This window comes from Schistocerca cancellata, chromosome 7 (genome assembly GCF_023864275.1).
Source record: "Schistocerca cancellata isolate TAMUIC-IGC-003103 chromosome 7, iqSchCanc2.1, whole genome shotgun sequence".
NCBI classification, from domain to species: domain Eukaryota; kingdom Metazoa; phylum Arthropoda; class Insecta; order Orthoptera; family Acrididae; genus Schistocerca; species Schistocerca cancellata.
In genome coordinates, this window is record NC_064632.1 from 593642455 (window position 1) to 593658231 (window position 15777).

Sequence of the window (15777 nt, forward strand, 5' to 3'; positions counted from 1 at the left end):
GCTCATAGTCTCAGATTTGACTGAAATTTAGTACACTAATTCTACCATGTGTGGAACACTCTGTGTACAAAGTATTAGTTTCCCCTGCCAATTAGTTCCAGAATTATGGCTTGTGAAAGAAGGTGGCGTGACCCGGAAATTGCAACCCGCATCTGGCAACCTATCTTCAGACCCAACTTCAGGTCTTAATAACTTTGGAACTATTCCACACAGTCCAGTGAAATTTTTATAACCCAGTAACATCCATTTAGAGAACACACTCCACGAATCAAAACACCAACAACATATTTCTGAGGGAAAATAAAAAAATTTCCAAATGTGATTAAAAAACGTAATACATTAAAAGGTACATATTGTAGGTGCCCTGTATACCAAATATAATTCACACAAAAAGGGTTTAAATTTTTTGTGGTAAGCTTAATGTGACCTAAACACACACAGAACTCATCATGCCCATATCAGTCACAAAAACTGAGTTACATGCACACGAAAATACAAAAATTTGAAAAATTAACTGAAAAACACGGATTTTCAAAGTGTGGTAGCACAAAAGGGACACGTGGTATCCAAGCCAAATTTCACACACTGCATAAGTAGACCATAATGATATATATCTTAAAATTTCAGCATGTTATTGCAAGACATTTGTGTACAATGGAAGTTGACATATGTATTTGGTGATGTGGCGATTGTTCCACAATACAATTTTGTAAAAACATATCGTAAACTGTTCTGACTCTTCTTATCCTCTCCCACAACTGTTTAATCACTAAGCAACAACATATACATAGATTAGCACAACCTATCATTAATGCTTACTGCGCCTTAACTGCTAAAAACCAGTCCATTGTGCTTCGAACAGAAGTTCTCCCACACTTTAGCTACTGTACTCTGTACATTGAGTGGCAAATTGTACTGTCTTCCTGACACTGTGGTAGGAACTGGAACTGTCATAAGAATATGTTCAAAAGGAATCCAACACGTCTGTCAAACGTGGCCACTGAAATGATCTTGCTGGTCCTGCTGGTGCCATGAAGTTCACAAATACACCACCTTCTGCTTCACAGCACTCTGCAACACATCCTAAGTACCATTTGCCACCATAAACAGCAATAACATAGCAATCTGGTTGTATGTTGCTGCTTTTGCTTCTGATTCCTGAGTCAGACACACTGTGAAGACACATGTTGTCCATGAACCTATAGTTATAACCGGATTGTCTGCTCATCTGCAGATTGTCAGAGTCCGCTGGAGAGAAGTGATGATGGCTCCTTGTGCCTGCAACAGTTTTAACGTGTTCTAGTCTGCTTTTTAGCAACTCTTTGACTGATTTCACCTCATGTTTCGAAACATAGAATGATTGTATGCCAGAGATATTTTTCTGTACCCAGGTAAATAATTGAAGAGGTGTTAGAAATGGGCCTTCTGTAGGGTGCTGCAGACTAGCTCGTGATGCCGTGTGCTCAATGGTAGCACCAATACCATCACATACATTTTTACCATGAATTGTTGTGAAAAAATTCCATTCTGCGTGAATCTGAAAATCATGGTAATGCAAGCATAAATTTTTGAGATTTTTACAGTTTTTGTACTGACTAGCTGCCCCATCACTGAAGTATTTTGCAAAATGTATGTGAGGCAGCTTGTTTTTCACATATGCCATGACAGTGCGAATGTGGGCATGAACTGCAATGGCATCATGAACAGGTTCATGTCAGACACATCACCTGATTCACCTCTATAGTAAATCGCAAATGGCTGGAGAGTTGCTTGCCTGTTGTCTGAATGATATCCTTGGATGGCATCTTGAACTATAAATGCATAATTTTCAGAAAAGTCTACTATTACTGTAAGTTCACCTTATTTCAAATTATCCTCACAAAAAAAAAGAGAAGCCGATTGTGCTGTTGCTGTGAAGCTGCATGCAGTCAGTTTGTCCGTTTTTTTGACAACACATTTCAACAAAATCTTCCACTGTACTTTGCTTTGTTGCAAGACTTGTGCAATCCATGTGTGTCCATTGTTTATAAGAAACAAGTCCATCATCATCCATAAGGAGTTCACCATACAGTTTGTTATTCATGTGTTCTGCAAGATTTGCCTTACCAGGACACATTTCACACCTGCGTATCATGCACTGGTAGGAACTAATGTCACACGCTAGCAGCTTCATTGCACCTTTGTAATCAAGACCAGAATCCTTTATAGCAGCAAACATCAGCTTAGCATTTCGATGGGTCTCACACACACAAACACTGTGTGTACCCTTGCACTTACAGGCACAACCCATTTTGGCCGAAGATTGAAAAAAGATCATAAACCTGCTTTGGTATTGGGATACTTTTTCTTGAATTCTACATTGGTTCTGATATGTTGCATAGCAACAGTCTTTTTTGCATCTGTACACTTACATTTCCCATTTTCACCATTACATAGTCTTTTTCCCAGGCATTATTCAACTGTAGTCATTATTTTCATAAAACTCCGACACTAGCACCTTTATTTATTGCTTCCCCTAAGCCTGCTGAAGTTGTGGAAGCACTCCTTGGGTTGCTTTTATTTTCCTAGCTTGCTTTACCATATATGTAGAAACATTGAATTCCTTTGTAGTGTAGTCAATGGACCAGCTGGAAGGTGCAAGGGTAAGAATAGCTACTTTTTTCTGGTGTGTGGATATGGCACATTTTCCTTTCAAATCGTGCACAATTTTGTCCAAATCAGAGCATTTCTGGCATGATTTCTGTTCCTTTGGAGGAGATAGTTCTTCCTCTTCCACCATGTGTGTATCAGCTATTTTGTGCTTTAATTCCATTTGAGCTTCTTGTAGTTTTCTTCTACCATAGCTGGGCTTGTCTCGTTTCCCAACTTTGTGTGTCTTCATGGGAGAAAAAACCAAGAGCAGTCACTGAAGTATTTAATTGCTCATCTGCTGTGGTTGTAGGTGACTGATACTCTCCGTCACTGTCATAAATTATCAGAATATTCTTCATTTTTTAGAAGTGTAACACACATGGAACATAACTTTGGTCCTGGTTTCATGTGAAGTCCCATGCACTGATTCAATTTCAATACTGATTTTATATCAATTTCTCTGAGGCTACACTTCACTGTCTTCTTATGAACCCGAAATGGATCAAAACAACTTCTTTGTAGGTAATAATACTTATTCAGAAACACTTTCATATGATGATAAACACTTAAGTTTCCTGGAACTGTACTTCTTGTGCCCAGACGGTGTATACCGGATCTCCATAACAACAAATCATGATCTGATTCATCCAGACAATACAGTACAAAGCGAATGCCACATCTTGTTCCATATGTTGTTTTAGGAGTTTGTGCTCTACCAATACTGCAACTTCTTTGAACAAAAGCACCACTAGTACAATATTCTGCCTCCATACTGACTTTCCATAACAGTACTGACCAGTCTGAACTAGAATCTTAAAAACATGAGTAACCTGTAATTGTTGCTTGTTTCGTTTGTTGTTCCTGCCTAACAATGACTCATTCTGTCCCTGAAAACTACAATTGTTTAACTTTCTGTTGCCTAATGGTTCCGAACAATTGCTGCAGCTTTATCTGAAACATACTGTCTGCATCATCACTATTACTTGCTAAATCGTGTTAAAAGAAACGTAACCAAACACATCTCTGTCAACTATTATTATACACAAATGCCTTGCAATAACAAGTTGAAATTTTGTCACATATTATATTATGGTCTACTTATGCAGTGTTTGAAATGTGGCTTGGATATCACTTGTCCTTTTGTGCTACCACACTTAGAAAATCCATATTTTTCAGGTAATTTTTCAAATTTTTGTACTTTCATGTGCATGTAACTCTGTTTGTGTGGAAAAAAAAAAAATTATACCCTTTTTGAGTGAATTATAGCAGGCATACAGGGCACCTACAATATGTACCTTTTAACATATTACATTTTTTAATCACATTTTGAATTTTTTTATTTTCCCTCAGAAATATGTTGTTGGTGTTTTGATTCACAGAGTGTGTTCTCTAAGTGGATGTTACTGGGTTGTAAAAATTTCAGTGGACTGTGTGGAACGGTTCCAAAGTTATTAAGACCTGAAGTTGGGTCTGAAGATAGGTTACAGATGCGGGTTGCAATTTCCGGGTCATGCCACCTACTTTCACAAGCCATAATTCTGGAACTAATTGGCAGTGAAACTTAAAATTTTGTACGTGAGTGTTCCACACTTGGTAGCATTGGTGTGCTAAATTTCAGCCAAATCTGAGACTATCAGCTGGAACATTTTCTCGAATTGGTTGAATTGACATGGAATGACCCTATTCACAATCTTACGAACCTTTACCGAGTTGTTGCACTTGTTTTTGTCGTAAAGAAACTGTTAAGTGTCATACAAGACAGCTTGGCGCTACAGTAATAACATAGTTCCCACTGTATTATTCAGTACACTTCAAGAATCGTGTCATACATAAGTATACATTTGATGAAAGCAGCTTACCTGTGAAAGTGATATGCAATGAGTGGAATATTCAGACACAGTGAAAACCATTCTCCAGCCGTGAGGAACAAAATATTAAAGAAAAGATGTACCAGGTATTCAGGTAAGACAAGCTGTAAAGAAACAAGACATTACTGCAGAGGCTCATGTTATTTTCAGACAGCTAGGAGGCGTGGTTTGCCGAATACAGCTTACCGGATTCAAATTATTGCACTGATCGATGGGGTTTTTATAATCAGTCTTCAGTTCATCGAAAGCTATAACCTAAAAAAATAAGTGAAATAAAGAAGGGACTTCCTTCTGACATAAGACTCACTAAGTCACTACTACGAAAAAAGCATGTCAAACAAACTTACATGAAATATTGCTGAAAATATTAAAAGAGCATCAATTATTAATGCAATAATGTATGTTAGTGCAGCATAGCTAAATGCCATTTCCGCAGCTTAAATGCCTACAACTGTATTTTCGAAATTTTGCACTGCACACCTTTTTTTATCTCCCTCTCTCTGTTTACTATCAAGGTATCGATATTGATACATCGATATCGTACGGTGTACATTTCAGCAGTCCGCAATGCTTTATTGAATATTGCTGTGTAATCAAACATGGTTTCTTCTCTAATGAACCTGTTTATAGTGCTTTGCTCTAAGCAAATGACCTACTAAGGCTTATAGTTCGCCTAACTTTTATCAGTGATATATGTAGAAGTCTGTTGAAATCTGATACTCGTTGTGTTTACGGCAGAGAAAATGTTATTCAAAGGGTTTCACTGCAAATTATTTTTTAGCTTTAAGTTTAAAACCTCCAGCTGGTGGCAGCAGTTCGCAATTATCTTGACAGTTTACAGAGCGTTTCGATGTTAAATATGATAAGAGACGAGTGTTTATTTTTCCCGACCTAAACTGCTTCCCATTCCAAAGATATTAGCTCGATATCGAAGTCAGCGATGATAGATGTTAGAATCAGACAATCAAAACATTCTATTTTGCGATAGTTGACACTTGACAGGTGTAATGTGTAGGTAAATTTGTTTTGGATCACGAGGCTTAATTATAAATCGGACGTGTAGCATGTTGCGGTGTTTGCGGGTAGAGCTTTATTCACAAACATAACTTGTGAAAAATATGTATTTTTTTCCGCGGCAATAGTAAAGCAGAGAAAGGTCATGTCACATTTGTAGCGGCTGTCGACATACGCATGAGAACACACAGGTCTACAGCAGGACAGGTAAGGAAAGCATTAAATATAACATGACATACTATGATGTGTGTTAAGTTTCTGTAAGAATATGCTTACAATGTATCCCGTTCCATTGTTGACTGGGACAGTGTGCGAAGGTTGATATGATTAATATACTAGTTGGTTTCCTTTATGAAAATGCTTACCACATAGCCCATTTCTTTATTAAGATGTCGTGCACAAAGTTTAAAGGTTACAGATGCTGGAAATGGCAGGAAAAGAAGGTGAAAATAAATGAGTTGGAGTGTATTGCAGGCAAGGAAACAGCTATATTGTATTTGTATTGGTTTGTACTTTTGATGTAAGAAACTTCGACGTCGAACTATACTCCAGATCAATCTGTTACTAATATCGCACTCACAGACTCGTAACCGAGTTGCCCTCTTATCAACATAACCTAGACATCAGTGTACGCTATAGTCGGGTCAATCCATGTGAAGTGATCCAGTGACGGTTGCTTGACCATTTTTAATTTTTTATATGTGATTACCCTATATTTGAGAAGTTCAAAACAATTTTTTAAAATAATTTATCTTCCACCTTTACTGGATGGCGGCCATTTTTATTTGTAGGCGCGCGACGATTTTTCAGTCTGTCTGCACTGGGTTAAGTTACAACATTGCAATTGACATAATTATTTTTAGATAAGTGTTCTCTACAGCGTTGTCTAGTACACAAAATACCCTAAATTCAAAAATAACCAGTCAAAATTACCCCGAAAGTTTGGGTTCCGCATTTTCAAAAATTCACTTTTTTAGGCCCAAAAATAACAAACAAGGAGTGATTTATGAGAGTCTATTTTTCTCTATAGTTAGATATCATACATACTAGCATCATACGAAGCAAGAACACTTAATAAATGTTTCCTTAACTTTTTAAATTTAAAAATCTTCATTCTTTGTGAAGTTTGGGGTTAGGCTACCTATCTGAGGTGGGACTGAGTATTAAAAATACGATTTTTGCATAGTTTGTACACTTATACGATAGCAACGTACTGTAAAAATTCCAATATTGATATCTGACTGTGAACAAAGATATGAATTTTTGAAAATGAGGAAATAATTCACATTACTCTACAACTGATCTTATGCCTGTTGCCTATTTAAATGGTTTATTCTATCATTGTAATATAATTTAATTGTGACATATATTTAGTTAACAATATCACCCAATATTCATTCAGTTTATTTATTTGTAATAATGCAATATTAAACAATAGGAGCTTTTGATTTTGTTCTGTGATAATAAAAACGCCCATGTACGTTTAGATTTATTGTGAGTAAAGTACATTATTGCTGGGTGTGGCATTATTGTAGTCAGCCTGTTTATTTATATATATATTTATTTGTTTGTTTTGATCCTCTGAATCGTGCATTATACAGAAACGCACATCATGATATAGGACAGGTCATTTGATACATATTAGGCAGTTATAAGAATAGGTACATGTCTATGAATCTATAAAATGATTACATATTTGTGTCACATGTGTAATGTACTTGTTGTTTTGTTGTTGTTATTGTTGTTCTTGTTGTGGTCTTCAGTCCTGAAACTGGTTTGATGCAGCTCTCCATGCTACTCTATCCTGTGCAAGCTTCATCATCTCCCAGCACCTACTGCATCTTACATCCTTCTGTATCTGCTTGGTGCATTCATCTCTTGGTCTCCCTCTACAATTTTTATCCTCCGCACCACAAACTTCTCTTCTCCCCAATCCTATTCAACACCTCCTGATTAGTGGAAATACGGAAGTGTTCGATCCCGCCCGTCTGCTTTGACCCATGACGTCACAAATATGGCGGAAACAAAAACAAACACACGCACTTTCCACAAGAAGCCTAATGACACTAACGGGACAAGCGCTGGAAATGGGGTGTTTTGGGTGGGGGGGCAAACTAAATATAATCAAATTTAGACGCCTTGCATAGCTACAACGTGTAAGTGAAGACAGCCATGCATGAATACCCACCCACCTCCCCAGGGGTCGTAACCCCTGCAACCCATAGAAGATAAAGATGCTTCAGTAACTGATTAGTGTTTTTTGCCTTTTTTAAATCTCACAGGATAGAACGAACAGATCAGAAAGATAAATATAATAAACTAAAACAGAAATTGGAGGAAACAGATAATTAAAATAAGTAATAAGCGTTTTTAAATTAAAAAAAAAAAATCTCATGAGATAGAATGAACAGATCAGAAAAGTAAACAAAATAAGATAAAACAGAACTGGAGACAGTCACACTCAAACCAAACTCCGCGCCGTCATGACGTCACACACGACAACACCCTTACGTCACGGGTCAAAGCCGACGCGTGGGATCGGACACTTCTGTCGACCCAAAAACAAAATAGATGAGTTTCTATTCTCTTCTTGTCCAAACTATTTATCATCCATGTTTCACTTCCATACATGGCTACACTTCATACAAATACTTTCAGAAACGATTCCTGACACTTAAATCTATACTTGATGTTAACAAATTTCTCTTCTTCAGAAATGCTTTCCTTGCCATTGCCAATCTACATTTTATATCCTCTCTACTTCGACCATCATCAGTTATTTTGCTCCCCAAATAGCAAAACTCCTTTACTACTTTAAGTTTCTCATTTCCTAATCTAATTCCCTCAGCATCACCCGACTTAATTCGACTACATTCCATTATCCTTGTTTTGCTTCTGTTGATGTTCATCTTATATCCTCCTTTCAAGACACTATCCATTCCGTTCAACTGCTCTTCAAAGTCCTTTGCTGTCTCTGACAGAATTACAATGTCATCGGCGAACCTTAAAGTTTTTATTTCTTCTCCTTGGATTTTAATACCTACTCCGAATTTTTCTTTTGATTCCTTCACTGCTTGCTCAATATAGAGATTGAATAACATTGGGGAGAGGCTACAACCCTGTGTCAATCCCTTCCCAACCACTGCTTCCCTTTGATGTCCCTTGACTCTTATAACTGTCATCTGGTTTCTGTACAAATTGTAAATAGCTTTTCGCTCCCTGTATTTTAGCCCTGCCACCTTCAGAACTTGAAAGAGAGTATTCCAGTCAACATTGTCAAAAGCTTTCTCTAAGTCTACAAATGCTAGAAACATAGGTTTGCCTTTCCTTAATCGAATGTACTTATGTCTTATATTTATTCTGTAGCAGAATTTAGCATTTATACCAATAAAACTTACATGCAGTTATGTTACATAGTCAATAGTTAGGGATCCATTATCTGATGTTTTTGTTGAGCAGTTGCTTAAAGCAGGTTCTTTTCAAGGAATTCCTGTATGCTGTAGAGGCAGTGCTCAGTTTGGAGTGACCATAGTTTTACTTTAAAACCCTTCACTTGTGTAATGTTCTTCACTGCTATTGGGTGTAGTTTTAATCACAAGCTTTCAAAATGTGGTGCTACAGAAGAATGCTGAAGATTAGATGGGTAGATCACATAACTAATGAGGAGGTGTTGAATAGGATTGGGGAGAAGAGAAGTTTGTGGCGCAACTTGACTAGAAGAAGGGATCGGTTGGTAGGAGATGTTCTGAGGCATCAAGGGATCACCAATATAGTATTGGAGGGCAGCGTGGAGGGTAAAAATCGTAGCATGGAGAGCTGCATCAAACCAGTCTCAGGACTGAAGACCACAACAACATCAATATTTGACTCCTTTACTGTATAGTTTTGTTGAATGGGGAATTAGCCCTAGAGAGTTCTTTGACCTTGTATCATGTTGGTGCCAGTCTGAGTTTATATCTAAGTTGCTTTTTTTTAAAACATAGGTCTAGTATCTGGGTGCATATATGATCCGGGAAGAACCCGGGAATTTTTCATTGTTTTAGTTTTCAGTTAGGCCTAAATTTTTGTAATTTTGAGGGTAAGAACCAATACTCCAACAAAGGATATTACCATATCCCGCTACTGCAGAATAATACTTCAACAATAAAACATTAATGAAAGAAAAAAAAACTAAAATAACTTAAACTGCAAAGGAAATGCACCATATACAACAACACACAGTGCTCATGCAAGCGTCTGCCAACAGCAAAGTGTGTCAAAGGCTTTGGGAAGACTATGCAATGCTTCATTACAACAAATTGCCTCCAATGAATGTGACGTCACAACTGTTTACATTATATTAGTTTTAGCAGTTTCAGTTGAGTTGCGTTTGAGCAGTAGATTCTCCTGCTTCTGGCTACAGGAATGTGGTTGTTGGCTGTGCAAGCAGCTAGATGCTACCGGGAAAAGGGGGCAGCCAACCTCGTTTTCTTGAGGGGGGGGGACTTGTTTCACAAAGCGCCTAGCATCCAGTGCACGTTTATCTTATCAATCATTCATATGAGTTTGAAACGCATTCCTGTTGGTTTTTGAACATGGTTGAACACATTTCAAGTTTATTTACGAATGAATCGTAAGTTGATTTTTGAATGCGTGCGTAGTGTACGCGATGTCTCTGTCAGGAGAATCCTCGTCGCATCAAGAAATAAACTTTCCACAGGCAAAAGGTGCTGGGGCTACACGAGCTGAGCGGAGCAAAGCTGAACGGATGAATGCTAATTGCTGTCTTATTATGTGGTTGATTGGGTTTGCTAATGATCAGTGTTGTTATAATTACTAGTCAAATCCATGGATTCAGGCTACCAGAATGGAAATAAATGACTAACAGGAATAACAGGTGTGAAAGGTTATGTATTGTTTTCTCGGTATTTCCAAGAAAATGAAATTTTGAGAGAGACTTTTTGGCCAGATCACTACACTAGTAAGGGACAGTTGCACAGTCCCCAGCTAGCAGCCACTGAAGTTCTATTCTGGAAGTAACGCGGAAAACATGTTGTACGAACACATAACAACTCCTAACCGGAGAATAATAGTGGGATAACTAAACCTGTAATTTTGGCAAGGTTAGTTAAGCTAATCGGCGAACAAATTTTGACAATGGCACAAACAGCTACAGAATTGGTGATGACAAGATTGTTCGTTAGGACGAGGAAGGAGAAAAAACGGGGGCATCACACAAATTATGGAAGAATAAAACGATACCAAGTTTATACAAAAATTTCGTAATACTACTTTTCGATCTCTTGCTTGAGGAGCTGGTGCATATGAATGTAATGTGAAACTATTTCCTAACAAACCTTTTTGCTTGTATCAGGCCTAATAGGCATTTGATATTGGTACTTCGTGAATTATATTCTGTCGTGTTATAAAAATGATCATTTGTGCCAAAACAGTCTCGTTTATTTCGTTGGTGTTACAAAATTGCTGCAATATTAGAAAGGCCTATTTTGTTTTGTCTATCAGAGTGGCTAAATATACGTAATCAGATCGAGAAACCACACCTCTCTTGGGTATTATTTGTATTAACAGCCTTTTCAGTATTAGATAACTGAGCAGTTGATATGGCATTTCTGTTTTTCAGAAATGAATTTAGTCTGTCTGCCATAGTATATTCGAGTACTGCTATTGACCTGTAATTGCTGATATCATCTTTACTTCCTCTTTTATGAATGGGTATGACTTCTGTGGTCTTGAGTTTATTAGGAAATACGCCGTTTAGGAATGAAGAGTTTATTGTGTGGGGCAGTGTTTACGTATGAGGTTGTTGCAGTTATGGAGAAGAAAGCAGGGGATCTGGTCTTGTCCTGCACAGGATTTTTTTGTTAATTTTTGTATGAATAATTTTTCCTATTTTTGCCTCTGTTGTTGGTAATACGAATAGCGTGTCAGTGCAGTTGTGCTGTTCTAAGTTTGGGAGGTGAGTATTTTTAAGGTGGTCTATGATACTTTCAACATTTTTAATAAAATGTGAGTTAAATTCATCTATTTCTTTTTTGTTTGTGAGTGATTTCCCATTTATTTTTAGGTTCATATTACTTTTCAGCTGTTGATTTCTGCCACTGTGTGTATTAATGATTTTCCACTTGCATTTACTTTTGGTAACTGATAATTTGAGCAGGTTATCATTTTGAAGTTTTTTGGCTGCATTAACTACATTTATAAAGATTTTTTTATATTTGGTAAAGTAATTCTCAAATTCTTCAGTATTGTCGAATTTGGTCTTGCTGAGGTTGAAGAGTTCTCTTTTTCTTTTTGCTGAGGTGATGATACCAGGGGTCATACACTTGGGGGATTTATTGTTATTGGAAATATGTTTTGTTTTTAAGGGAAGTGGTAGTTGAAATAATAACTAAAAGTATTTAGAAAAGTCTCAAATTTGTCAACTACATTTTGAGACTGATATATATCCTGCCAGTTTTCTGTTTGCTTGTGGGACAGAAAGGTGTGGATATTGCTTTGACAGAAATTTCTAGTTTGTGTTGTAAATGTTTTTTGAGGGGGCTTGCTTACTGGTGTCTGTATAATTAGGGCATTGTGGTCAGCGAATCCTAGCTTTACAGAGCATGCTGTGCAGTCTGTGTCAGTAGCTACTTGGTTGAGACAAGATTCACTGTGGTTGGTTATTCTGGTTGGGGATTTAACCTTTAGTTCCAGATTGTAGAGATTCATAAAGTTTTTGAAGTTTACATGGTCGCTATCTTCTACTAGGAAATCTATGTTAAAATCGCCACAGATTACAATTCTGTAAGATATCCGTTTTGTTAGTTTTCTAATACTATGGCCAAGTTCTTATAGAAACAGCTTAGGTTGCCTGAGGGTGATACATATACTAATATTATGTAAATACAATGTTCATTAAGTTCTATACCTGATAATTCTATGTCTTTTTCAGTGTTGTGCGAGTTGCATATGTCCAGTGGTAGAGCAAATAGTATCGTTCTTTGCAAATATGCAGCTCCCTCCAACCCTGATTTTTTTCCTTGAGAAATGATTTATCAGTTTAAGCTGTGGTACCACAACACATTCAATATTAGAACAGCTCAAAGTGATCAGTAATACATAGTATTTGGATATTTCACTTATTATTTATTAAAATTTCTATTTCACTCAATTTGTTTTTGAGTCCTTGTGCATGGTGGAAGTGAATTTGCTGATTGTAAGACTCAGGAAGTATTGAACACTGTTGAGAAATTTTTGGTTCTACCTTACTTGCTGCAGCTGACTGAGTGGTGGCCTTTTCCTCTTCAGTCCTGTCCATAAAAAATCGTTGAATCTGGGTTGAGAAACAACAGTTCTTCTGTTGGATCACCGTTTTCTCTGCTGTAGGTGTCATCGTGTTTATCGCTGCTGGTGAGACTGATGAAAGGTTGATTGATTTGGTTGCTGTTGGTGTCTTTTTGTTCATTGCTGGTGGAAAAACTGATTGCTGCTTGACTGTTTTTGTTGCTGTGGGAGTCTATCTGCTGGAGAAACTGATGGCTGCTTAACTGTTTTTGTTGTAGTTTGTGTTGTTTTCTTTCTTATGGGTTGTCCAGTTGTTTCTGTTATTTTTGTCTGTGTTCATGCATCCGATATAGTAGTATTTGCAGTATCATCACATTTGTGTTGGCAGTTATTTGATGTTGAAGGCTGCTCGTTTGATTGCTCCTGAAAACATCACTGGGATGGCAGTACCATTTTCTTGTTGACAGTTTTTCTAACATATGAAGATTTTTTTTTTTTTTTTTTACCTCGAGAGTTTTACCACTTCTATTTAAATGCATTCCATGTTTTGTAGGGTGACTCCATTGGAGAAAGTCCATACTGAGAAAATGTGCATTTTGATTCATTATGCAGATCTTATGGAACTGTCTGTTTGCCTTTGATTTCAAGATTTACACACGAGTTGGGCATTAAATCATATCTGTTCTGAAATCTCTGTTAGAGTGGATGTACGTACTTCAAGAGTGTAGAATGTGTTATGTGCTTTGTTCTGTGTGTAATTTGTAATTAATTTTGAGAGATTAACTGGAATGTAATAACATGAATGAACAGTGCTCTGTTGGACAGATAGTAGGTAAAGTGTGTCACAAAACAGTTTACAGTTCAGTTTCAAAAAACTTGAAAAATGTCTGACTTCGATGAAGTTAGACAAACTTTGTTTAAATTTCAAGTAAGTTCTTTTGTAACATCAGTGTGCAAGTATCATGAGCAGAAATATATTCTCAAGTAAAACAACATTTTTGGAAGAAAGTGCTGCGATCCACTTAAAGTTCATAAAAAGCCTATTACTAAAGGTTTGATAGAAATAAAACTTGAACATTTGTGAAACTTCCTGGCAGATTAAAACTGTGTGCCCGACCGAGACTCGAACTCTGGACCTTTGCCTTTTGCGAGCAAGTGCTCTGCCATCTGAGCTACCCAAGCACATTTTGCGCCCCGTCCTCACAGCTTTACTTCTGACAGCATCTCGCCTCCTACCTTCCAAGCTTTTGTGTGAACCTTGTAGAACTAGCACTCCTGAAAGAAAGGATTCTGCAAGGTTCACAGGAGAGCTTCGGTAAAGTTTGGAAGGTAGGAGGTGAGATACTGGCAGAAGTAAAGCTGTGAGAATGGGGCGTGAGTCGTGCTTGGGTAGCTCAGATGATAGAGCACTCGCCCACGAAAGGCAAAGGTCTCGAGTTCGAGTCTCGGTCCGGCACACAGTTAATCTCCCAGGAAGTTTCATATCAGCGCACACTCTGCTGCAGAGAGAAAATCTCATTCTGGTTGAACATTTGTCCTGGTTTTGTTATGTGAGAGTTAAACAGCTTCACAAGTGAAACGTAATATGATTCCTGGAAATTCCCTGTGCCCAAATTGTTACTCAAAACTATTTGTTGTGAATCCAGAATCAGAATCATGTAACATTGTTAATGACATTTATATTCCTAATGACGAAGCTGTTAGCATATTGGATTTTGCTTGTTCTAAGTTAGACGTATCTCCTGCTTCAAAAGTAATAAAATTAAGTAGCAGAAAAAGAAGACGCTATTGAAAATAAGGTACAACAAATTTCAGACAAAATTAGAAAAGACTTGTAATCATTCTTTAATAATACAGATACCAACAGTATTTCTACAGAAGAAGAAAACTCACCACCTGCATCATCTGACACTGAATATTTGAGCTTAATCGAGAAACTAAATGTTCAGTGACATATAAAGAGAGAAAAGTTAAAATTTTGAGTTTGTTGCCTGACTCATGGTCAAGAGAAAAAAAATATTTCATGAATTCTATGTTTCTCATCGTTTGGCTAAACTAACCAAAAATTAGTGAAAGAGCACAGCATTCTTCCAGTTTCAGGAATGAAGAAAGGAGTAGGTATGAGTGAAGAAACAATTAAAAAGATCCAGCAGTTTTTTGATGATGATGAAAACAGTAGAATGTGCCCAGGTTGCAAAGATATCAAAAGAGTTGCTATAAATGGAGTTAAAATAACAAAACAGAAACGACTAGTGCTGTCAAATTTAAATGAACTTTATGTAACTTTCAAAAATTCTCATCTGGAATGCAAAATTAGGTCAAAATTTTGTTACCTCTGTCCTAAGTGGTGGATTTTGGCTGGATCCTCAGGGACACACTCCATATGTGTTTGTCTATATCATCAAAATGTCAGACTGATGATTGCGTGTGCAAAACTCTGTGATCTTAACTACAAAGAGTTACTAGATTTAATGGTCTGTGAGACTAACAGTTATGACTGCATGATGATATTTTGTAATAAATGCCCTGGTAAGGAAACTGTTATTGAATTGTTTCACGAATATGATGAGGAAATGCCAGACAGTATTACCTTCAAACACTGTGTGTCAACTGAAATGATAAAGGTTGTTAAATCTCAGGAAGAGTATTTGGAGTTTCTCAAATCCAAAGTAAGTTTTTGGAGAACAAAAAAGCACAACTTCATGAAGCTGAATGCATAGCACCAGCTGATTTTGCAGAAAATTTTATATTTGTGATTCAGGATTAAATACAAGGTTACCACTGGGTCAGTGACCAGGGAATAGTGCATCCATTTATTCTCTAATTTTAAAATGAGGAAACTGAAGTTTGCAGTTCAACTTTCATTCTAAGCAATTACTTGGAGCACAACACTTTGGCTGTACACGTGTTTCAAAAGTAAGTAATAAATTACATAAAAGAAAATTTTCCCAAGGTTGAGAAGCTGATATACTTTTCATATGGAAGTTGTGGTCAGAATAAG

The 15777-nt window shown here is 37.0% G+C and overlaps 1 protein-coding gene across 1 annotated transcript in view; it reads right to left on the reverse strand.

Moving 5' to 3' along the window:
• The window catches only part of LOC126092017 (protein cornichon), a 70074-nt gene extending 64932 nt beyond the window's left edge, over positions 1-5142 (reverse strand). Inside the window, exons 1-3 of the mRNA XM_049907404.1 lie at positions 4847-5142; positions 4686-4754; positions 4491-4603 (exon numbers count right to left, since the gene is read on the reverse strand). Coding sequence (XP_049763361.1) covers positions 4491-4603; positions 4686-4754; positions 4847-4927 — 263 coding nt within the window. The 5' untranslated portion in view covers positions 4928-5142. The remainder of the gene's footprint in view (positions 1-4490; positions 4604-4685; positions 4755-4846) is intronic.
• Between the last annotated feature and the right edge of the window lie 10635 nt (positions 5143-15777).